The following is a 24,817-nucleotide window of genomic DNA, read 5'->3' as shown; positions in this document are numbered from 1 at the left end:
CTAGAATTGTGGGGCTACTACTGAAAAGGCCCTCTCTCATGTGCTCACCAGACAAATTTATTTGATTGTTGGTTCAGTCAGGAGGGCCTCTCTCTGTGATCTTAATTCCTGGGCAGCAATGTATGGGAGAAGACAATCCTTCAGATACCCCCCAATTATCAAGGGATGGAAGTAAATAATACCACCCGGTTACATCCAATTTAGCCTTTGTTAAAGGGACTGAACATTTTTTTCGTCAGATAGTTGGCAAAGCAATGACTGATTTCTTTCTTTCGTTGATAGATCAAGCGTAGTATTCACGTCAGTCGGTCTGTAGGAGTAGAAAAGAGCAGGCCTTGAATTCGGCAGGAGCTTACAGGAGTGCAGCTCCTGAACCTTTCTGACATCCTCCCCTCCCCACCTACCTTGATTGTGGAATAGCAGGTGCAGCTGCATAACAATCCCTGGATTAGGAAAGCTGCTGCCAGACAGCCACCAGGAGCTTTGCCACGCCCCCAGCAGCCCTCATTCACCCCTGGAGAAGCCCACTCCACCCTTTCTCTGCTTCTTATGTGATTTTGGGCGGAGAGCGGCTTGCTGGCCTTTTGACTTTGGGTGACAGCGGCCAAGGAGAGCCTCAGGTGAGCGAGGCCTGCTTGGGCTGGCTAGAGATTCAGCCAGCCCAAGCAGGCCTCACTCACCTGGCCCAGAGTTACACAGGTGTGGTGATAGGATGTGGGGGGGGGGGGAGAGAAGAGTTTGGCCTCTGGGTAATGCCAGTTAACTCAGCATACTAGGTAACTGAGTGCAAGCATGCCTCACTTGCCCATGGCTCTCATTTCTTGCATCGGGTTGCTTTTGGCTGGTGGGGGTGCGGCATATGCGAATGAGTTATGCTAATAGACTCCACCACCTATTTTTCTACAAAACAACCCCTGGAAAAGAGCCAAGAGCTCTCTAGCACCTCAAAGACTAACAAAATTTGTAGCAGGAAGAAGTGAGCGCCGACTCACAACATCTCTTCCCCTGCCACAAATTGTGTTAGTCTTGAAGGTGTTCCTCGACTCTGGCTCTGTAATTTTTACCTTCTTTTTTTTAACGCAGTGGGCTACTGCTATATTAGCCTGACGGGGAGGGCGGGGATATAAATCTAATAATAAATAAATACATTAAAAATGATATGCAGTTAACAATGGCCTTTGAGTACCAATGGAAGAGGCCATTTCCGATATGTTCCAGTCTTCTTTAAAAAAAAAAAAATCCTTGCAGTGTATTTTAGCACATTCTGGCGCCTTCATTTGCGAGCGAGCATCTGCCAACAAAGCAGTGGGAAGCGAAATGTTAGAATATTTATCTCCGGGATTAAATTGTTTTCATTGAGCAAGGATGGGTTTGTCCGGCGTCCAACCTGATCCGCAAATGAAGCTTTGGAGGGAAAGGGAAACGATGCATGGGGGGGGGGGAATGTTTTCTTGGTGGAGGCGGCCTGCAGAAATGATGCTGTTTGTGCTTAATGCTAAGGCTTGTAACTAGTCTGTCTGGCTTAGAGTTTGGTCTCTTTGCAGCTCCTGAGTAATTACAAAGCTTAAAATAATGTATTCCTGATAATGCGGCCTCAGTGGCAGTGAGAAGTGTTCTGACTTTTATATCATCTGGACAGGCCAGTACTTTCCACACCGTGCGCCGTTAGTGAGCCGCAAGAGAATAGCCAGTGTGCTGTAAGAAACAGAGGAATAAGTTCCAGAGGAGTTAGCCGCGTTAGTCTGTTGCTGTGAAATAGTAGAGTCCGGTAGCACCTTTAACATGAGTTTTAATCATTCATACATTGCATAAAATCGTACCATAAAAATTGAACGACGTTTTAATCCATTGGCCCCGTTAAGACCAACAAAGTTTAATTCTGGGTGCAAGCGTGCGCTTGAAAGCTTCTACCCAGAATGAAACTTTGATGGTCTTAACGGTGTCCCTGGACTCAAACCAGGACTCAAGCCAGTTTTGTGTAGTGGTTAAGTGCATGGACTCTTATTTGGGAGAACCGGGTTTGATTCCCCCACTCCTCCACTTGCAGCTGCTGGAATGGCCTTGGGTCAGCCAGAGCTCTGGCGGAGGTTGTCCTTGAAAGGGCAGCTGCTGTGAGAGTCTTCTCAGCCCCACCCACCTCACAGGGTGTCTGTTGTGGGGGGAGAAGATATAGGAGATTGTGAGCCGCTCTGAGTCTCTGGTTCAGAGAGAAAGGCGGGGTATAAATCTGCAATTCTTCTTCTTCTTTGTTGTGTTGCTTCAGACCAACCGCAGCTGCCCACCCGAATCTACCAGTTGGTCAAAGAAATACGATACAATGAAAAACGCCAAATGCTAACTGCCTTCTTCAGTGATTCAAGAAAGCTCATGCCATGCCACAGATTTTGTTAGTCTTTAAGGTGCTACTGGACCCCTGCTCTGTTCCGCCGCCGCCGTCTTCAGTGATGCAATAAAAACTTCTGATTGATATAAAAGTCATCACCATGTACAACTGTATTCCAGTATCTTATATATCCAAGCTTAGCGCTAGGGGTTCTTGTGCGTCTAGGCCATGGCCGTTTCTGCCACACCGCCCTCCCCGCATCCTCTCAGACTTTTGGCGAGCGGACGGGGGAAGTAGGCAGACGGGCGGGGGGGGGGGGGAGGCGGGCAGGGGGAGGCCGACGGCAGCGGAGAGAGTGAGACAGACTTCAGCGGGTGTGGGGAGGCAGGCGGACAGGGGGGAGATGGGTGCAGGCGGCAGTGGGCGCGGGGAGAGGCGGCTGTCTACTTGGCCTACTCCCACACGACCGGCCCTGTACATATCAGAATGTCTCCTCGTATTTTGTGCATCTCGTAGACTTGTAGCTGGGTTGAAAATGAGGAGGAATCTTGCATTCTTTTTGCCAAGGCTTCTTTGAAACTCCGGTCACTAATATATGAAGTGTTGGCCGATATAACCTGATCAGAGAATGGGTAGGATAATATTTGGATGAGCATCAAACGTTAATCAAGATCAACTGAGAAGAATTCTGCTTAAGTTTACAAAAGAACATAAGAGAAGCCATGTTGGATCAGGCCAATGGCCCATCCAGTCCAACACTCTGTGTCACATAAGAACAGAAGAGAAGCCATGTTGGATCAGGCCAATGGCCCCTACAGTCCAACACTCTGTGTCACATAAGAACAGAAGAGAAGCCATGTTGGTTCAGGCCAATGGCCCCTCCAGTCCAACACTCTGTGTCACATAAGAACATAAGAGAAGCCATGTTGGATCAGGCCAATGGCCCCTCCAGTCCAACACTCTGTGTCACATAAGAACATAAGAGAAGCCATGTTGGATCAGGCCAGTGGCCCATCCAGTCCAACACTCTGTGTCACATAAGAACAGAAGAGAAGCCATGTTGGTTCAGGCCAATGGCCCCTCCAGTCCAACACTCTGTGTCACATAAGAACATAAGAGAAGCCATGTTGGATCAGGCCAATGGCCCCTCCAGTCCAACACTCTGTGTCACATAAGAACATAAGAGAAGCCATGTTGGATCAGGCCAGTGGCCCATCCAGTCCAACACTCTGTGTCACATAAGAATATAAGAGAAGCCATGTTGGATCAGGCCAATGGCCCCTCCAGTCCAACACTCTGTGTCACATAAGAACATAAGAGAAGCCATGTTGGATCAGGCCAATGGCCCATCCTGTGCAACACTCTGTGTCACACAGTGCCCAAAAACCCCCAAATGCCATCAGTAGGTCCATCAGTGGGGCCAGGACACTAGAAACCCTCCCACTGTGCTGTGGTTAGGTTAAATGCAGGGTTATGAATGACTATTTGTTTTAGATGTATTTAAATGGTTTATATGGTTTTAATGGTTTTATGAATGATTATCTGTTTTAGATGGATTTAAATGGTTTAAATGGTTTTAGATGTATTTAAATAGTTGATGAATATGTGTGTTTGATGTGTTGGTATGTTTGTGGAAGAGCACCTCATTTCGTTGCTCTCTTTTATTGAGAACAATGACAATAAATCTATCTATCTATCATCTATCTATCATCTATCTATCATCTATCTATCATCTATCTATCATCTATCTGTCTGTCTGTCTATCTATCTATCTATCTATCTATCTATCTATCTATCTATCTATCTATCTATCTATCATCTATCTATCTATCTATCTATCTATCTATCTATCTATCTATCTATCTATCTATCTATCTATCTATCTATCTATCTATCTATCTATCTATCTATCTATCTATCTCCCAAGCACCAAGAGTACAGAGCATCACTTGCACTAGACAAAGAGTTCCATCAATACCCTGTGGCTTATAGTCACTGATGGACCTCTGCTCCATAGGTTGATCCAATCCCCTCTTGAAGCCATCTATGCTTCTAGCCGCCACCACCTCCTGTGGCAGTGAATACCATGTGTTAATCACTCTCTGGGTGAAGAAGTACGGTACTTCCTTTTACCCATTCTAACCTGACTGCTCAGCAATTTCACGGAGTGCCCACGAGTTCTGGGATTGTGAGAAAGGGAGAAAAGTCCTTCTTTCTCTGCCTTCTCTATCCCATGCACAATCTTGTAAACCTCTATCATGTCACTCCTCAGTCAACGTTTCTCCAAGCTAAAGAGCTCCAAGCATTTTAACCTTTCTTCCTAGGGAAAGGTTAAAATGCTTGGAGGTCATTTTAGTTGCGCTTTTCTGCACGTTTCCAGGTTGGTATAGTGGTGAAGTGTGCAGAACACCAAGCTGTGTTATTCATTGTGCATGGTTATGCAATTCAGTAGATTAAAATTTTAAAAACCACAGGCTTTAAACAACCACAGAATGACAAAACCTCATCACTAAGAGCTGGGTCCAGCAAATCTCTTCTCCTCTTGAAAATGTGTGACTGCAAATTGGAGAGCCAGTGTGGTGTAGTGGTTAAGTGTGTGGACTCTTATCTGGGAGAACCGGGTTTGATTCTCCACTCCTCCACTTGCACCTGCTGGAATGGCCTTGGGTCAGCCAGAGCTCTCTTATCTGGGAGAACCGGGTTTGATTCCCCACTCCTCCACTTGCACCTGCTGGAAAGGCCTTGGGTCAGCCATAGCTCTCGTAGGCGTTGTCCTTGAAAGGGCAGCTGCTGTGAGAGCTCTCTCAGCTCCACCCACCTCACAGGGTGTCTGTTGTGGGGGGAGAAGATATAGGAGATTGTAGGCCGCTCTGAGTCTCTGATTCAGAGAGAAGGGCGGGGTATAAACCTGCAGTCTTCTTCTTCTCAATGCTGTAATATTTTTTTTGAGGTACGGTGGCCAGAATTGTACACAGTATTCCAAATGAGGCCACGCCATCGGCTTATACAGGGGCACGATGATACTGGCTGATTTGTTTTGGTCTCCGTGAACTCAAGAAGACTCACTTGACGGCGTCTTCTGCTTCTTTCCAGCATGGCGGACACAGACCTCTTTATGGAATGCGAGGAGGAGGAGTTAGAGCCGTGGCAAAAAATCAGCGATGTGATCGAGGACTCTGTGGTTGAAGATTACAATTCAGTTGACAAAACCGCTACGGGTAAGTAATGTGTATTTTTTTTCCCCCTTTTGAAACGCCAAGCGTTATCGTCGTTCAGCGTTTGGTGGGAAACGGTGATCGTTGCATCATCTGTCGCTGGAAGAAATCAAGTTGCCGGTCGGCCTCAGGCATACAATGTTCTTTGTTTTCCCAGTGCTTAAAATACTCCTGAATATGTGTTCGTCGCTCTTGAATAGAAGCTTTTAAGCAAGGTGGAGCTCTCCTGTTACTCTGCAGTTCATTCAGGAAAATATTATGATACGTGCACACATTCTAAGCTCAGAGATCTCCAACGTTTTTGAGCCTATGGGCCGGTTTTGGAATTCTAGCACAAGGTGGGAGGCGCTACCACAAAATGGCCACCGGAGGAGAAGAAGCCACGTACACATGGAGGAAGCCCCAGTGAAGGGAACAAGAGAAGAAGGGAGCCAGTTTGGTATAGTGGTTAAGTGCATGGACTCTTGGAGAACCGGGTTTGATTCCCCACTCCTCACTTGCAGCTGCTGGCATGGCCTTGGGTCAGCCAGAGCTCTCTTATCTGGGAGAACCGGGTTTGATTCCCCACTCCTCCACTTGCAGCTGCTGGAAGGGCCTTGGGTCAGCCAGAGCTCTCTTATCTGGGAGAACCGGGTTTGATTCCCCACTCCTCCACTTGCAGCTGCTGGAATGGCCTTGTGTCAGCCATAGCTCTCTTATCTGGGAGAACTGGGTTTGATTCCCCACTCCTCCACTTGCAGCTGCTGGAATGGCCTTGGGTCAGCCAGAGCTCTCTTATCTGGGAGAACCGGGTTTGATTCCCCACTCCTCCACTTGGAGCTGCTGGAATGGCCTTGGGTCAGCCAGAGCTCTCCTAGGAGTTGTCCTTGAAATGGCAGTTGCCGTAAGAGCTCTCTCAGCCTCACCTGCCTTGCAGGGTGTGTGTTGTTGGGGAGGAAGGTAATGGAGATTGTAAACCACTCAGAGATTCAGAGTGAAGGGCGGGGTATAAATCCAATACCATTATCTTCTAATTATTAAAAATACACAGGAAAAGAGACATGGGAGAATAAAACCAACACTGTGGCTGAACTGTTATTTTAATCTGCACAGCCGATTAGAGACCCTGCTGGGCAAAAGCTCCACCTGCCCACCTGCTTCTAGAAATATTTGGTGGGTGCCAGGAAGGTAATTGGCAGGCACCATGCTCTACCTCAGAACCTTCAAGTCTTAAGAGCCAGTTTGGTGTAGTGGTTAAGTGTGCGGACTCTTATCTGGGAGAACCGGGTTTGATTCCCCACTCCTCCCCTTGCACCTGCTGGAATGGCCTTGGGTCAGCCATAGCCCTGGCAGAGGTTGTCCTTGAAAGGGCAGCTTCTGTGACAGCTCTCTCAGCCCCACCCACCTGACAAGGTGTCTATTGTGGGGGAGCAAGGTATAGGAGATTGTGAGCTGCTCTGAGACTCTGATTCAGAGAGAAGGGCGGGGTATAAATCTGCAGTCGTCTTGATGGAACTGGGCGGGGGGGGGAGTGGTTTTATCATTTTTGCACCCTGCAACTCTTAATTTCTTCTTCCTGACTCTGCATCATTTTAACAATTGTTGAAGTTTCCTAACTGGGTCTTGCCTTTTGTTCTCCTGAATGCCTCAGTTTGGGGGGAGGTGACATAGGGACTAACTCGCCCTCCCCCCTCCGGCATCATGGGAGTAACTTCATTCCCTTCTGTAGTCTTGGAGGGCAGATATAACAAAATACCTTTTGAAGATGGTATCTGCCTCTGCAGTCATGAAGGGAGAGAATCTTTAGTGCATGCCATGTACAACATTCACTGTGAAATCCTTCCTTTTCCTGCCATCTTCCCTACCACCCTTAATCAAAAAAACGCAGCAACTGAAGGATCTTCTGAATGATAGGAACCCTATGGCTGTACTCAAATTAGCTATATTTGGCTGGCTTGCCATCAGAACTAGAAAGTCACTCGTAGTTCTGAAGGGTAATAGCTAGGCATTTTCTTCCTCTCTCTCTCTCTGTTGGTAGTTTTTAAAATGTTCAATCGCGTTATAAACTGTACGTATGTTTTATAATTGATTGTAGCAATTTTACCTCTGTCCTCTCAGCACAATTTATATGGGTTACCGTAACCGGCATTGGTTTTATCTGTATTGTTTTCGCTGGCTTCTCCTGTGAATAAACTTGAACTCATTATCAGGCTTAGGAACAGTTTCAGCTCAGGCATGAACTTTCTGAATATTGGCTCCGCCATTGTTCAGTGGCCTCCCAGCGGTCGGACAGTCGGCCTCCATGACGGAGTTCAGGAAGTGATGTAAGACGGAGCTTATCAAAGAGGGATGTGATGTGGGTTAAGGGTTAAATTTAGCAAATTCATACGTGGCAGTGCCTTCCGTGTAAGAATTTTGTAAAGCGTGAACCAGCCCCTAGTGGTGAGAGAGAGCTTTCTTCAAATCACACCCCTTTCTCTGTGGTTGTGGTGTATGCACTCAGTGTGTTAAGAAGACGAATCCACTCAGTTAACAGAAATTGCACAGCTGGACTCGTAGGAGTTTGATAGATTGTTAAATAAGTGAATGAAAACACAGCTGGGTTCTTCCTGTTGGTGAAATAGACGCAGGGGTGGCCAACGGTAGCTCTCCAGATGTTTTTTTGCCTACAGCTCCCATCAGCCCCAGCCAGCATGGCCAATGGATGGGGCTGATGGGAGTTGTAGGCAAAACAACATCTGGAGCGCTACCGTTGGCCACCCCTGAAATAGAGGGTCAAGCTGCCTATACAAAATTCATAAAATGTATAACATTTATTATAAAATTGCATACACACAAATGAATTTTAAAACATTGTCTGAATGTCAGACTGCATAAAATATGCAGACCATATATAGTTACACATATAGATTTGATGGATTTACAATCACCACAAGGACCATACGCGTTTCGGCCCCTAAGGGCCTCCTCAGTGGTCAATATATACAATGTACAGAGACTCACATCCAGGAATAAAATAAAAGAGGTACAAGGACTCCTTGAAGAAATCCCTTAGCACCTGTCACATCAACCATCACCAGTGGTCTGACCTAGCCTCAGATCGCAAAGCATGGAGGCACACCATCCACCAGGCTGTCTCTTCCTTTGAGAACACACGCATAGCTGGTCTTGAGGACAAAAGGAGATTGAGGAAGAATCGCACTGCTACAGGACCAACCCTAAATCAGATTTTTCCCTGCAGCCGCTGTGGCCGGACCTGCCTGTCCCACATTGGTCTTGTCAGCCACCAGCGAGCCTGCAGCAAACGTGGACTATTGCACCCTTCTTAAATCTTCGTTCGCGAAGCCAAGCCGAGAGAGAGAGAGAGAGAGACAGAGACTCACATCCAGGAATAAAATTATAGAGAGCCAATGTTGCTTCTTATATGATGTGTGGTGTGGTTATTAAATATTATATAACATAAATCATGTCTGGATAATCCTGAAGACTTCCCCCATCTTCAGCTTTATGGTTCTCTGGCGCAGAGTATCTAATATCACTGGATGTGAGGTAAACCATCAAAAGTAGCATACAGATTCATTTGTGTGTATGTAATTTTACATTAAATGTTATACATTTTATGAATTGTGTATAGGCAGCTTGCCCTTCTGTTTCACTGTTTTGATTTGGGTTGAGTTCCCCCCCCTTCCCCCTTTCTTTGTTCTTGTCGGTTACACTGAAATAGGGCAGTAAGAACATGAGAGCCCTGCTGGGTCAGACCAGTGAGGGTTCATCTAGTCCAGCCTCCTGCCTCACACATTGACCAGCAAGTTACTATAGAGGGCAAACAACAGGACAGAGAGGCTGAGGCCTTCCCCTGAGAAGAACATCAGAAGAGCCCTGCTGGATCAGACCAGGGAGGGTCCATCTAGTCCAGCATCCTGTCTCACACAGTGGCCAGCCAGTTCCTCTGGAGGGCCAACAACAGGGCAGAGAGGCCGAGGCCTTCCCCTGAGGAGAACATCAGAAGAGCCCTGCTGGGTCAGACCAGGGAGGGTCCATCTAGTCCAGCCTCCTGTCTCACACAGGGGCCACCCAGTTCCTCTGGAGGGCAAACAACAGGACAGAGAGGCTGAGGCCTTCCCCTGAGAAGAACATCAGAAGAGCCCTGCTGGGTCAGACCAGGGAGGGTCCATCTAGTCCAGCCTCCTGTCTCACACAGTGGCCAGCCAGTTCCTCTGGAGGGCCAACAACAGGGCAGAGAGGCCGAGGCCTTCCCCTGAGAAGAGCATCAGAAGAGCCCTGCTGGGTCAGACCAGGGAGGGTCCATCTAGTCCAGCCTCCTGTCTAACACAGAGGCCAACCAGTTCCTCTGGAGGGCCAACAAGAGGGCAGAGAGGCCGAGGCCTTCCCCTGAGAAGAGCATCAAAACAGCCCTGCTAGGTCAGACCAGGGAGGGTCCATCTAGTGCAGCCTCCTGTCTCACACAGTGGCCAGCCAGTTCCTCTGGAGGGCCAACAACAGGGCAGAGAGGCCGAGACCTTCCCCTGAGAAGAGCATCAGAAGAGCCCTGCTGGATCAGACCAATGAGGATCCATCTAGTCCAGCCTCCTGTCTCACACAGTGGCCAGCCAGTTCCTCTGGAGGGCCAACAACAGAGCAGAGAGGCCGAGGCCTTCCCCTGAGAAGAACCTCAGAAGAGCCCTGCTAGGTCAGACCAGGGAGGGTCCATCTAGTCCAGCCTCCTGTCTCACACAGTGGCCAGCCAGTTCCTCTGGAGGGCCAACAACAGGGCAGAGAGGCTGAGGCCTTCCCCTGAGAAGAGCATCAGAAGAGCCCTGCTGGGTCAGACCAGGGAGGGTCCATCTAGTCCAGCCTCCTGTCTCACACAGTGGCCAACCAGTTCCTCTGGAGGACCAACAAAAGGGCAGAGAGGCCAAGGCCTACCCATGATGTTATCCCCTGGCACTGAGATTCAGGGGTTGACTGCCTCTTAATGTGGAAGTCCCTTTAGCCACCATGGCTAGTAGCCACTGGCAGACCTGTCCTCCATGAATCTGCCTAATCCCCTTTTCAAGCTTTCTATGCCTGTTGCCATCACTGCATCTTCTGGCGGCACATTCCACACTTTGATCATTCTCTGTGTAGAAGAGTATTTTCTTTTGTTCATCCTGAACCTGCTGCCTGTCAGCTTCGTTGAATGCCCTCAGTTTGGGTGGGGGGGGGCAGAGAAAAGGTTATCTCTGTCAACACTCTTTTTCTGTGCATGATTTTACAAACCTCGCTCACGTCCCCCCCCCCCCCCCCCTTAGTCGTCTCTTTTCTAAACTGGAAAACCCCGGAGTCTGCAGGCTTTCCTCCTAGGGATGGTGCTCCAACCCCATCACCATCTTGGTTGCCCTCCTCTTGGGTTTTTGTTCGGCTCTGCAATGTCCTTTTGGATATGTGGTGATCAGAACTGTACAGAGTATTCCAAACGAGGCTGCACAATAGATCTCTGCAGGGGCGTTGTGGTATTGGGTGTTTTATTTAAATTCCCTTGCCTAATAATCCCTGACACAGAGTTTGCCTTTTTTTACTGCAGCTGCACACTGGGACGACGTTTTCCTCGAGTTAACATAAGAGTGTAAGAGAAGCCATGTTGGATCGGGCCAGTGGCCCCTCCAGTCCAACACTCTGTGTCACATAAGAACATAAGAGAAGCCATGTTGGATCAGGCCAATGGCCCATCCAGTCCAACACTCTGTGTCACATAAGAACATAAGAGAAGCCATGTTGGATCAGGCCAATGGCCCATCCAGTCCAACACTCTGTGTCACATAAGAACATAAGAGAAGCCCTGTTGGATCAGGCCACTGGCCCCTCCAGTCCAACACTCTGTGTCACATAAGAACATAAAAGGAGCCATGTTGGGTCAGGCCACTGGCCCCTCCAGTCCAACACTCTGTGTCACATAAGAACATAAAAGGAGCCATGTTGGGTCAGGCCAATGGTCCCTCCAGTCCAACACTCTGTGTCACATAAGAACATAAGAGAAGCCCTGTTGGATCAGGCCACTGGCCCCTCCAGTCCAACACTCTGTGTCACATAAGAACATAAAAGGAGCCATGTTGGGTCAGGCCAATGGCCCCTCCAGTCCAACACTCTGTGTCACATAAGAACATAAGAGAAGCCCTGTTGGATCAGGCCACTGGCCCCTCCAGTCCAACACTCTGTGTCACATAAGAACATAAAAGGAGCCATGTTGGGTCAGGCCAATGGCCCCTCCAGTCCAACACTCTGTGTCACATAAGAACATAAGAGAAGCCCTGTTGGATCAGGCCACTGGCCCCTCCAGTCCAACACTCTGTGTCACATAAGAACATAAAAGGAGCCATGTTGGGTCAGGCCAATGGCCCCTCCAGTCCAACACTCTGTGTCACATAAGAACATAAGAGAAGCCCTGTTGGATCAGGCCACTGGCCCCTCCAGTCCAACACTCTGTGTCACATAAGAACATAAAAGGAGCCATGTTGGGTCAGGCCAATGGCCCCTCCAGTCCAACACTCTGTGTCACATAAGAACATAAGAGAAGCCCTGTTGGATCAGGCCAGTGGCCCCTCCTGTCCAACACTCTGTGTCACATAAGAACATAAAAGGAGCCATGTTGGGTCAGGCCAATGGCCCATCCAGTCCAACACTCTGTGTCACATAAGAACATAAGAGAAGCCATGTTGGGTCAGGCCAATGGCCCATCCAGTCCAACACTCTGTGTCACATAAGAACAGAAGAGAAGCCCTGTTGGATCAGGCCAGTGGCCCCTCCAGCCCAACACTCTGTGTCACATAAGAACATAAGAGAAGCCCTGTTGGATCAGGCCAGTGGCCCATCCAGTCCAACACTCTGTGTCACATAAGAACATAAGAAAAGCCCTGTTGGATCAGGCCAGTGGCCCCTCCAGTCCAACACTCTGTGTCACATAAGAACATAAAAGGAGCCATGTTGGATCAGGCCAGTGGCCCCTCCAGTCCAACACTCTGTGTCACATAAGAACATAAAAGGAGCCATGTTGGGTCAGGCCAATGGCCCATCCAGTCCAACACTCTGTGTCACATAAGAACATAAGAGAAGCCATGTTGGGTCAGGCCAATGGCCGATCCAGTCCAACACTCTGTGTCACATAAGAACAGAAGAGAAGCCCTGTTGGATCAGGCCAGTGGCCCCTCCAGCCCAACACTCTGTGTCACATAAGAACATAAGAGAAGCCCTGTTGGATCAGGCCAGTGGCCCATCCAGTCCAACACTCTGTGTCACATAAGAACATAAGAGAAGCCCTGTTGGATCAGGCCAGTGGCCCCTCCAGTCCAACACTCTGTGTCACATAAGAACATAAAAGGAGCCATGTTGGATCAGGCCAGTGGCCCCTCCAGTCCAACACTCTGTGTCACATAAAAACATAAGAGAAGCCATCTTGGATCAGGCCAATGGCCCATCCAATCCAACACTCTGTGTCACACAGCGGCCAAAAAAGCCCCAGGAGCCATCAGGAGGTCCGTCAGTGGGGCCAGAACACTAGAAGCCCTCCCACTGTGCCCCCACCCCTAAGCACCCAGAATACAGAGCATCACTGCCCCAGATATAAGAACATAAGAGAAGTCATGTTGGATCAGGCCAGTGGCCCACCCAGTCCAACACTCTGTGTCACACAGTGGCCAAAAAAGCCCCAGGCGCCATCAGGAGGTCCATCAGTGGGGCCAGAACACTAGAAGCCCTCCCACTGTGCCCCCCACCCCCAAGCACCAAGAATACAGAGCATCACTTGCCCCAGACAGAGAGTTCCAACAATACGCTGTGGTTAATAGCCATTGATGGACCTCTGCTCCATATGCTCAACCAATCCCCTCTTGAAGCTGTCTACGCTTGCAACAGCTGCCACCCCCTCCTGTGGCAGTGAATTCCATGTGTCACACAGGGGCCAAAACCCAGGTGCCATCAGGAGGTCTACCAGCAGGGCCAGAACTCCAGAAGCCCTCCCACTGTTGCCCCTCAAGCACCAAGAATACAGAGCATCACTGCCCCAGACATAAGAGAAGCCATGTTGGATCAAGCCAGTGGCCCCTCCAGTCCAACACTGTGTCGCACAGTGGCCCAAATCCAGGCGCAACCAGGAGGTCCATTAGTGGGGCCAGGACACTAGAAGCCCTTTCACTGTGCCCCCGCTACCAAGCACCAAGAATGCAGAGCATCACTTGCCCCAGACAGAGAGTTCCAACAATACGCTGTGGCTAACAGACACAGGTGGACCACTGCTCCATATGCTCACCCAATCCCCTCTTGAAGCCGTCGATGCCTGCAGCCGCCGCCACCTCCTGTGGCAGCGAATCCCACGTGTTCATCACCCTTTGGGTGAAGAAGGACTTCCTTTTATCCTTCCTAACCCGGCTGCTCAGCCATTTCATTGAAGGCCAACGAGTTCTCGAATCGTGAGAAAGGGAGAAAAGAGTTTTCCACTACCACCCCTAGGCCAGTTTCAATCTTAGTCTGGGCCAGAGCAGACCCCATCAGAATATATTTAAAAACTGGGATGTTGTTGCTGCTGCTGCTGTGATTTAGTGTGCATCGCCTTGCACTTACCCGCATTGAACTTCTATCTGCTGCATGCTGTTGCTCTCTCACCCAATTTAGGGAGCTCCTGCCGCAGCTCATCATCCTTAGTCATTTGTTGTCATCTGTAAATTTGGCTACTTCACTACTCACCCGCCGGGTTTAAATTGTTTTGTGAACAAATTAAATAGCAATGATCCCCAAACTGCTGATTGTATTATACGAGGAGAAGAAGCAAATGCAGTATAAGAGATTTACATACGATTAGATCCATTAAGGGGGTCATATTCCTCTCAGTGCAAGGAGCCTTCCCATAACGTAAGAGGAAGAAGAAGATGATATTGGATTTATATCCCGCCCTCGACTCCGAAGAGTCTCAGAGCGGCTCACAATCTTCTTTCCCTTCCCCCCCCCCTCACAACAGACACCCTGTGAGGTAGATGAAGATATTGGATTTATATCCTGCCCTCCACTCCGAAGAGTCCCAGAGCGGCTTGCAATCTCCTTTCCCTTCCTCCCCCCTCACAACAGACACCCTGTGAGGTAGATGAAGATATTGGATTTATATCTCGCCCTCCACTCCGAAGAGTCTCAGAGCGGCTCGCAATCTCCTTTCCCTTCCTCTCCACTCACAACAGACACCCTGTGAGGTAGATGAAGATATTGGATTTATATCCCGCCCTCCACTCCGAAGAGTCTCAGAGCGGCTCACAATCTCCTTTACCTTCCTCCCCCCTCACAACAGACACCCTGTGAGGTAGATGAAGATATTGGATTTATATTCCGCCCTCCACTCTGAATCTCAGAGTCTCAGAGCGGCTCACAATCTCCTTTCCCTTCCTCCCCCCTCACAACAGACACCGTGTGAGGTAGATGAAGATATTGGATTTATATCCCGCCCTCCACTCCGAAGAGTCTCAGAGTGGCTCACAATCTCCTTTCCCTTCCTCCCCCCTCACAACAGACACCCTGTGAGGTAGATGAAGATATTGCATTTATATCCTGCCCTCCACTCCGAAGAGTTTCAGAGCGGCTCACAATCTCCTTTCCCTTCCTCCCCCCTCACAACAGACACCCTATGAGGTAGATGAAGATATTGGATTTATATCCTGCCCTCCACTCCGAAGAGTCTCAGAGCGGCTCACAATCTCCTTTACCTTCCCCCCCCCACAACAGACACCCTGTGAGGTATATGAAGATATTGGATTTATATCCCACCCTCCACTCCGAAGAGTCTCAGAGCGGCTCACAGTCTCCTTTCCCTTCCTCCCCCCTTCACAACAGACACCCTGTGAGGTAGATGAAGATATTGGATTTATATCCTGCCCTCCACTCCGAGTCTCAGAGCGTCTCACAATCTTCTTTATCTTCCTCCCCCACAACAGACACCCTGTAAGATGGGTGGGGCTGAGAGGACTCTCCCAGCAGCTGCCCTTTCAAGGACAACTCTTGCGAGAGCTATGGCTGACCCAAGGCCATTCCTGCAGCTGCAAGTGGAGGAGTGGGGAATCAAACCCGGTTCTCCCAGATAAGAGTCCGCACACTTAACCACTACACCATACTGGCTCTCCAGTTTGCAGTCACACACTGCCTCGACATTTTCAAGAGGAGAAGAGATTTGCTGGATCCAGCTCATAGTGATGAGGTTTTGTCATTCTGCTTTAAAAACTTTGTGGGTTTTAATAATTGAATCTATTGAATTGCACAAAAATGCACATAGAATAACACGGCTTGGTGTTCAGGTGGCACCGTAGAGTCAGCTATCACAGAACAGGCATTCCCTCTCATGAGATGGCATTTAGAAGAGGCGTTCCCTACTGATAGGGTCGCCGGCTCCCAGATCCCACCCCCTGCTGCCAATCCACTTGCCTGTAAGGGAACTTCTTTGCAGAAGAAAGCCTAGGCCACCATTGCCAGCAATGTGGCAGCATCACTTTTGACATGCACCAGAAGTGGCAGCATCTTGTCACTGGACCTTTGGCATTTGGGCAAAAACTCTGTGGTAGAAATGTCTTCTGCCATAGAGTTATTGCAAATGTTGAGACAGTGTGCGACTGCAATAAAAAAAGGCTGATGCTATGCTGGGAATTATCAGGAAGCGAATTGAAAACAAACCAGCCGGTATCATAAATCAGCCAGTATCATAATGCCCCTGTATAAATCGATGGTGCGGTCTCATTTGGAATACTCTGTGCAATTCTGGTCACCGCACCTCAAAAAGGATATTATAGCATTGGAAAAAGTGCAGAGAAGGGCAACTAGAATGATTGAAGAGTTGGAACACTTTCCCTATGAAGAAAGGTTGAAACGCTTGGGGCTCTTTAGCTTGGAGAAACGTCGACTGCGGGGTGACATGATAGAGGTTTACCAGATTATGCATGGAATAGAGAAGGCAGAGAAAGAAGTCCTTTTCTCCCTTTCTCACAATACGAGAACTCGTGGGCACTCAATGAAATTGCTGAGCGGTCGTGTCAGAACGGATAAAAGGAAGGACTTCTTCACCCAGAGTGTGATTAACGCGTGGAATTCACTGCCACAGGAGGTGGTGGTGGCTGCAAGCATAGACAGCTTCAAGAGGGGATTGGATAGACATATGGAGCAGAGGTCCTTCAGTGGCTATTAGCTACAATGTATTGTTGGAACTCTCTGTCTGGGGTAGTGATGCTCAGTATTGTTGTGTTTGGATGGGGCAACAGTGTGAGGACTTCTAGTGTTCTGGCCCCACTGATGGACCTCCTGATGGCACTTGGGGTTTTGGCCACTATGTGACTCAGAGTGTTGGACTGGGTGGACCATTAGCCTGATCCAACATGGCTTTTCTTATGTTCTTATGTGACACAGAGTGTTGGACTGGAGGGGCTATTGGCCTGATCCAACATGGCTTCTCTTTTGTTCTTATGTGACACAGAGTGTTGGACTGGAGGGGCCATGGCCTAATCCAGCATGGCGTCTCTTATGTTCTTATGTGACACAGAGTGTTGGACTGGAGGGGCTATTGGCCTGATCCAACATGGCTTCTCTTTTGTTCTTATGTGACACAGAGTGTTGGACTGAAGGGGCCATGGCCTAATCCAGCATGGCGTCTCTTATGTTCTTATGTGACACAGAGTGTTGGACTGGATGGGCCATTGGCCTGATCCAGCATGGCTTCTCTTATGTTCTTATGTGACACAGAGTGTTGGACTGGAGGGGCCATTGGCCTGATCCAACATGGCTTCTCTTATGTGACAGTTTGTTAGACTGGAGGGGCCATTGGCCTGATCCAACATGTCTTCTCTTATGTTCCACAAAGTGTTGAACTGGATGGGCCATTGGCCTGATCCAAGATGGCTTCTCTTACGTTCTTATGTGACACAAAGTGTTGGACTGGATGAGCCGTTGGCCTGATCCAACATGGCTTCTCTTTTGTTCTTATGTGACACAGAGTGTTGGACTGGAGGGGCCATGGCCTAATCCAGCATGGCGTCTCTTATGTTCTTATGTGACACAGAGTGTTGGACTGGAGGGGCCATTGGCCTGATCCAGCATGGCTTCTCTTATGTTCTTATGTGACACAGAGTGTTGGACTGGAGGGGCCATTGGCCTGATCCAACATGGCTTCTCTTATGTTCTTATGTGACACAGTTTGTTGGACTGGAGGGGCCATTGGCCTGATCCAACATGTCTTCTCTTATGTTCCACAAAGTGTTGAACTGGATGGGCCATTGGCCTGATCCAAGATGGCTTCTCTTACGTTCTTATGTGACACAAAGTGTTGGACTGGATGAGCCGTTGGCCTGATCCAACATGGCTTCTCTTCTGTTCTTATGTGACACAGAATGTTGGACTGGAGGGGGCATTGGCCTGATCCAACATGTCTTCTCTTATGTTCTTATGTGATGATGATGATGATATTGGATTTATATCCCGCCCTCCACTCCGTAGAGTCTCAGAGCGGCTCACAATCTCATTTACCTTCCTCCCCCACAACAGAAACCCTGTGAGGTAGGTGGGGCTGGAGAGGGCTCTCACAGCAGCTGCTCTTTCAAGGACAACCTCTGCCAGAGCTATGGCTGACCCAAGGTCACGCTAGCAGGTGCAAGTGGAGGAGTGGAGAATCAAACCCGGTTCTCCCAGATAAGAGTTCGCTCACTTAACCACTACACCAAACTTTTCTTATGTGACACAGAGTGTTGGACTGGATGAGCCGTTGGCCTGATCCAACATGTCTTCTCTTATGTTCTTATGTGACACAGAGTGTTGAGTGGATGGGCCGTTGGCCTGATCCAACATGGTTTCTCCTCTTTTCTTATGTGACACAGAGTGTTGGACTGGATGGGCCATTGGCCTGATGCAACAGGGCTTCTCTTCTGTTCTTATGTGACACAGGGTGTTGGACTGGAGAGGCCATTGGCCTGATCCAACATGGCTTCTCTTATGTTCTTATGTGACACAGAGTGTTGGACTGGAGAGGCCATTGGCCTGATCCAACATGGCTTCTCTTATGTTCTTATGTGACACAGAGTGTTGGACTGGAGAGGCCATTGGCCTGATCCAACATGGCTTCTCTTATGTGACACAGAGTGTTGGACTGGAGAGGCCATTGGCCTGATCCAACATGGCTCCTCATGTTCTCTTATGTTCTTATGCCCAGAGACCAGAGCATCCTGCATTGCTGGTGATGTGATGACATCACACAGGAAGTGACATTGCCAGTAATGGCAGCCTCCCACTCCCCTCTGGTTGCCCAGGGTACCTGGTAACCCTTCCTCCTGAGCTGGAGAAACGTGAGGGAATGCCTCATCTATGAAGCCAACACTCACTTCAGGGCTGTGTAAAAAAACTGCATGAGAAATAAGGTGGGAGGGGAAATAAGGTGGGAGGGGAAAGAAGCCTGTTGCCCAGTTACCTGGAGGCATGTTCTTAATTGATCAAAATACTTTGAATTGAGTGGATGAATCTGGAGGATCACCCAGGTGAGTTGTGCAGCTGGGGGATGGTTCTATGAGGAGAGGAGCTGGTCCCAGTGGAGGGGGCGGAATAGCGTTCCCTTCTGATTATGGGCCTCGCAGAATTGTGAGATTCGCACAGTCGTGGCCTCCCGCCATTGATATTGTTCAGAGGTAGTGGCCAACTACAACGGAGGAAGGAAAAGAGTGCACCATCCTTGGTCCTGGTGGAGGCCAGCCGTGCTTTAGAACTACGTTTGCTCTGTGTTAGAATGTGTCAAAAAGTAAAGGTTGTTTTTTCTACAACTGGGCAAGTTGTAGAAAAACATTGCCTTTCTGCTTGGATTTACATTCTTAAGTCTGGCATTTAAGAGAAATCATCCCTTCTGGGCTATTAATATCCTCGTGGGCGTAGCAAATTGGTATGTTTAATAGCTTGTCTCCTCGTCTGGCTGTTCCTTTTTCTCCTTCCCTGCCTTTTGGCCGATAGCGAGAAGAGCCTCGGTTTAATTGAATGTGAGAGATTTGCCTTCCAAAGGAACACACTTGGGTCATTTTTTTTGCGCAACTGTGGGCGGTCCGTTTGGATCTGGGCTGTGTTACTGGTGGTTGCAGGCTCTGTCTGCTTCCACATGTTCCTGTGTGGCAACTGTAGTCCGCCAGGTAACCACCTCTTGGCCATTCCACCACTCAGGGCAGCCTGTCTGGCATTGACCGGAGCCAGGACCTTTTCCACCGTGGCCCCAACTCTGTGGAATGGTCTCCCTGAAGAGGTGAGGAGAGCTCATGTCCTCCCGCTGGAATGGCCTATGCTCCACCTTCTTGCCTTCTTCATGGAGGGAAGTTCCCAGGCCTCAGAATGGGAGGGAAGGGGTTTTTGTCTCCTTGTTCCTCCTCCTTCCTCCCCAGCCTGTTCCAAGGAACCTCCTTTTTTGTTCTTCCCCCACCCTCACTTGGATTGTGCCCTTCCTCCTGCACAAACATCCATTCAGCAGCCCACTTACTCCTCACTGGGTCTGTCCCTCCATTGGTTGTCCACACTTCGGGGTCCTCCCTTCCAGCTACTCCACCCCTGTATCATCTCTCAGTCACCTCTTCTCCAGGCTAAACATACCTAGCTCAGCTCCTTCTTTGTTCCATATGTTTATCCAGTCACCTCTTGAAGCTGTCTATGCTATTATTGTCGTCATCGTTATTATCGTCATTGGGGCTCTTTAGCTCGGAGAAATGTCGACTGCGGGGTGACATGATAGAGGTTGACAAGATTATGTCTGGAACAGAGAAGGCAGAGAAAGAAGGACTTTTCTCCCTTTCTCACAATACAAGAACTCGTGGGCATTCGATGAAATTGCTGAGCGGACAGGTTAAAACGAATTAAAGGAAGTCCTTCTTCACCCAAAGGGTGATTAACATATGGAATTCACTGCCACAGGAGGTGGTGGCGGCTACAAGCATAGCCAGCTTCAAGAGGGGGTTAGATAAAAATATGGAGCAGAGGTCCATCAGTGGCTATTAGCCACTGTGTGTGTGTGTTTTGTCCACTGTGTGACACAGTGTTGGACTGGATGGGCCGTTGGCCTGATCCAACATGGCTTCTCTTTTGTTCTTATCATCATTATCTTCATTTATAGTCTGGCTTTCTCAGTGGGACTCAAGGTAGATTGCAAGTATGTTAAATACTCTTCGGCTAGTTGGCAAATGAATTATGAAGTGGGACAGAAATGTCTAAATCTTAGGAGCAAAAAATTTATAGCGAAATAGAATAACTCTGTCAGCCAGCAGGCTACAAAATATGATAAAACAGTTCAGTCCAACAGCAGAGATTCTTAATAGAACAAAATCACGCAGTGAGGGTGGCGCTGAAAGATTGGAAAAACAACGCAAGCAAACTGAAAAACTGTCTCTAAGGCAACAAAACTGTCAATGGAGGTAGCATTTATCCCTTATATAATACAGTTCAATCTAAACAGCAAGGCTCTTAATAAAACAAAATAATCCAGTGGGCCTGGGAATGGAAGAGCTGTTGTCTAAGACCCAAAAAAGCCATCTATGTAGGAAAAGTTTATTCCTTATAGAAGTCACCTGTTGATCCATTATAGAATAGCTCAGTTGCCTTTATATGACTGCCATCTGAACAACTTTGTTTTACAGATTTTGCAAAATAGTGGAACTTCGGGGGCCTTTCCTTAATGTGGGAGCCACCAGAGAGAATATACTTAAGCAGGCGGCGGCTGGTTTTACCTGCGGGCAGGGTGGCACCTTCCCATGATCCGAGCTGGCATAGCGCAGCATAACAGAAGAGATGGTTTTGTCAGTTAAATAGAATCAGGGGCTTTGTGGGTAATAGCTGAAACCTTGAACTGAGTACAGGAACTAATCAATAGAATGTTTGCAGAATAGGAAGGGGGGCAGTTCCCCAGGCCTCTGAATGGGAGAGAAAGGAGTGTACCACGTGAGCTTTAATAATAGGCATAAAAAATGAAGGGGGTCTTAATTGATGGGCTGGACAGGTAGCAATTCCATAACCTGAATAAGGGAGGTTGTAGAGCAGGGGTCCCCAACCCCCGGTCTGTACCCTGTTAGTAACCAGGCTGTGAGTTGTATAATTATTTCATTATATATTACAATGTAGTAAAAATAAGACTACGACATTGGATATATATCCTGCCCTCCACTCCGAATTCCAGAGTCTCAGAGCGGCTCACAATCTCCTTTCCCTTCCTCCCCCACAACAGACACCTTGTGAGGTGGGTGGGGCTGACAGAGCTCTCCCCAGAAGCTGCCCTTTCAAGGACAATTCTGTGAGAGCTATGGCTGACCCAAGGCCATTCCAGCAACTGAAAGTGGAGGAGTGGAAAATCAAACCCAGTTCTCCCAGATAAGAGTCCGCACACATAACCACCACACCAAACTAATAGAAATGAAGTGCACAATTGTATCATTCTGAAACATCCCCCCCCTCCCCCGGTCCGTGGGAAATTGTCTTCCACAAAACTGGTCCCTGGTGTCAAAAAGGTTGAGGACCACTGTTGTAGAGGATGGTATGTGCTCTTTGTGAGTGGACAAGGGACGTCCACTCTGTTAAAAGGCACTACGTGTCAATGGAGGAGACCTTGCTTGCAACGATATACCAGGATCCAGCAGCCACCCTCAAGGAATCTAGAAACCGGTCCTTTCAAAGGAGTGCAGTACAACATCACAGTCTTGTCTGGACTTAGCTTCAGTTGATTGGTCAAGTCAAGTCAAATCAAGTTAGCCTTTATTGGCATAAATATATACTGTGTTTCCCCGAAAATAAGACAGTCTTATATTTGTTTTTTCTCAAGAAGACACACTGGGGCTTATTTTCAGGGGATGTCTTATTTTTTATTAAGTATGATACAACAGTCTACATTTATTCCAATACAGTTAAGTCATCTTCTGGCACACACTCCAGGTGTTTCAGTCTTCCTTACCACTCCGCGCCAAAATGTATGGCGTGGCTATGCAGATACGCTGCATAGCCATAAGAACATAAGAGAAGCCCTGATGGATCAGGCCAATGGCCCCTCCAGTCCAACTCTCTGTGTCACATCAGAACATAACAGAAGCCATGTTGGATCAGGCCAATGGCCCATCCAGTCCAACACTCTGGGTCACACAGTGGCCAAAAAACCCACGTGACATCAGGAGGTCCATCAGTGAGGCCAGGACACTAGAAGCCCTCCCACTGTGCCCCCCCCCCCCAAACACCAAGAATATAGAGCATCCCTGCCCCAGACATAAGAACAGAAGAGAAGCCCTGTTGGATCAGGACAATGCCCCTCCAGTCCAACACACTGTGTCACACAGTGGCCAAAAAACCAGGTGCCATCAGGAAGTCAACCAGTGGGGCCAGAATTCCAGAAGCCCTCCCACTCTTGCCCCCCTCCGAGCACTAAGAATACAGAGCACCAAAAATATAAAAGAGGAATCCTTCAAAGAGAACTATACACACACACACACACACTGTGGCTAATAGCCACTGATGGACCTCTGCTCCATATTTTTATCTAAACCCCTCTTGAAGGTGGCTATGCTTGTAGCCGCCGCCACCTCCTGTGGCAGTGAATTCCACATGTTAATCACCCTTTGGGTGAAGAAGTAATTCATTTTATCCATTTTAACCTGTCTGCTCAGCAATTTCATCGAATGCCCACGAGTTCTTGTACTGTGAGAAAGGGAGAAAAGTACCTCTTTCTCTACTTTCTCCATCCCATGCATTATCTTGTAAACCTCTATCATGCCACCCCTCAGTCGACGTTTCTCCAAGCTAAAGAGCCCTAAGCGTTTCAACCTTTCTTCATAAGGAAGGTGTTCCAGCCCTTTAATCATTCTAGTTGCCCTTTTCTGAACTTTCTCCAATGCTACGCGCATCACTAGGTCTTATTATCGGGGTAGGGCTTATATTTAACAAATGCATAGGAATCCTGCTAGGGCTTATTTTTTCGGTAGGTCTTATTTTCAGGGAAACAGGGTATATATATATATATCAGAGCAAATCGGTTAAAAAAGAAAGATAAAGTGGAACGATGGCGTACATATACATCAGGAAAAGCATAAACATAAACTGTTTCTATGAGATCCTCTGACGTGCCTTTTAAAACAGAATAAAGAAACTTGGCCACTTTCTCGGTGACGCTAGATGAAGTGTCGTTCAAAAGTCCGTAGACCTTAAGTGCATCAGAACAATCGACCGTGCTAACTAAGAGAGGATGTAACTACTCGTGACGAAGATCTGTATACAGATTACAATCAAGAAGAATATGAGTAACTGACTCCACACATTTTTGCTTACAGAGACAGTATCTGACTGAGTAGGCTGTCTTGTTAAATCTGCCATAAAGAACGGAGGAGGGCACGGCGTTGCATCTGGCAAGGGAAAAATCTCTACGCTGCTGTGGCACCTGCAAGGAGGATAGATATGAGGCCATTTCCCCAGTACTAAGAGAGATCTCAAAACTCCATGGGGAACAGATTTTCTTAGCCAGGCTGTATAGGTTGATTGGTCCTTATCTATCCCACTACCTTCTCTGGACACTTGTTCAGAAGTCTTCTCCTAATGACTCCTACTAGTTTTTCTATATTCAGTGTTTTTTTTCTTTTTCTCCCTCCTTCTCTTGATGGCTTTAAGGTCAGTATTGGCTAGCACTTCTAATTGAGCCCAGAAACAAACTGATAGCCAGCGTCAACACCCACCATCGTCGTTGTTATTGACAAAATTTGTATCCCGCCTTTCTGCCCTTACACGAGCCTCCCTAGTTCTAAAGGTGTTTGTGCTTTTATTGAATCGTTTTATAATTAAAATGTTATTTTCCACCGTTCTGATGTTTTTATGCTTTACATGCGCCGTCCTTGGGGCCCTGATCATGTGAGAAGGCAGCATAAGAAATGTTTAAAATACAATTCAAACCAGAACGATTTTAATTGAACATATTTCCTGAGGACTGTTCCAAAGAAATGAGACATTTGTTGGCACATCTTAACACAGCAGCCAGGATTCTCTGGGCGCAGAGGTGGAAATCTCAGGAAATTCCCACGAAAATGGACTTGGTGGGGAAAATTCTGGAAACAGCAGAGCTGGACTTTCTATCCCAGCTGCTGGCTGGGAGATCTAAAGAAGAAGAGAGAATGTACTGGATCCAATTTTATGCCCGCTTAGACGCTCAAGACTCGTAAGATTCTCTGGTGTGAATTTATTTCTCCTTTTTCCCCTCCCTGTATTTTGTATTACAAAATTGCCTTTACTGGAATTGACAAAACTAATTACATTGCTTAATGTAAGAGCCACG

General features: G+C 48.0%; 1 protein-coding gene across 2 annotated transcripts in view; it reads left to right on the top strand.

Moving 5' to 3' along the window:
* The window catches only part of POGZ (pogo transposable element derived with ZNF domain), a 129,976-nt gene that overhangs the window by 50,759 nt on the left and 54,400 nt on the right, over positions 1 to 24,817 (top strand). For both annotated transcript variants that reach the window (XM_060256175.1, XM_060256183.1), the window contains exon 2: positions 5,417 to 5,541. In XM_060256175.1, the coding sequence (XP_060112158.1) occupies positions 5,418 to 5,541 (124 nt within the window). In that variant the 5' untranslated portion in view covers position 5,417. The remainder of the gene's footprint in view (positions 1 to 5,416; positions 5,542 to 24,817) is intronic.

Source organism: Heteronotia binoei, chromosome 1 (genome assembly GCF_032191835.1).
Source record: "Heteronotia binoei isolate CCM8104 ecotype False Entrance Well chromosome 1, APGP_CSIRO_Hbin_v1, whole genome shotgun sequence".
NCBI lineage: Eukaryota > Metazoa > Chordata > Lepidosauria > Squamata > Gekkonidae > Heteronotia > Heteronotia binoei.
Note: the sequence above shows the minus strand (reverse complement) of the source record. Positions and strands in the feature narration are given on the sequence as shown.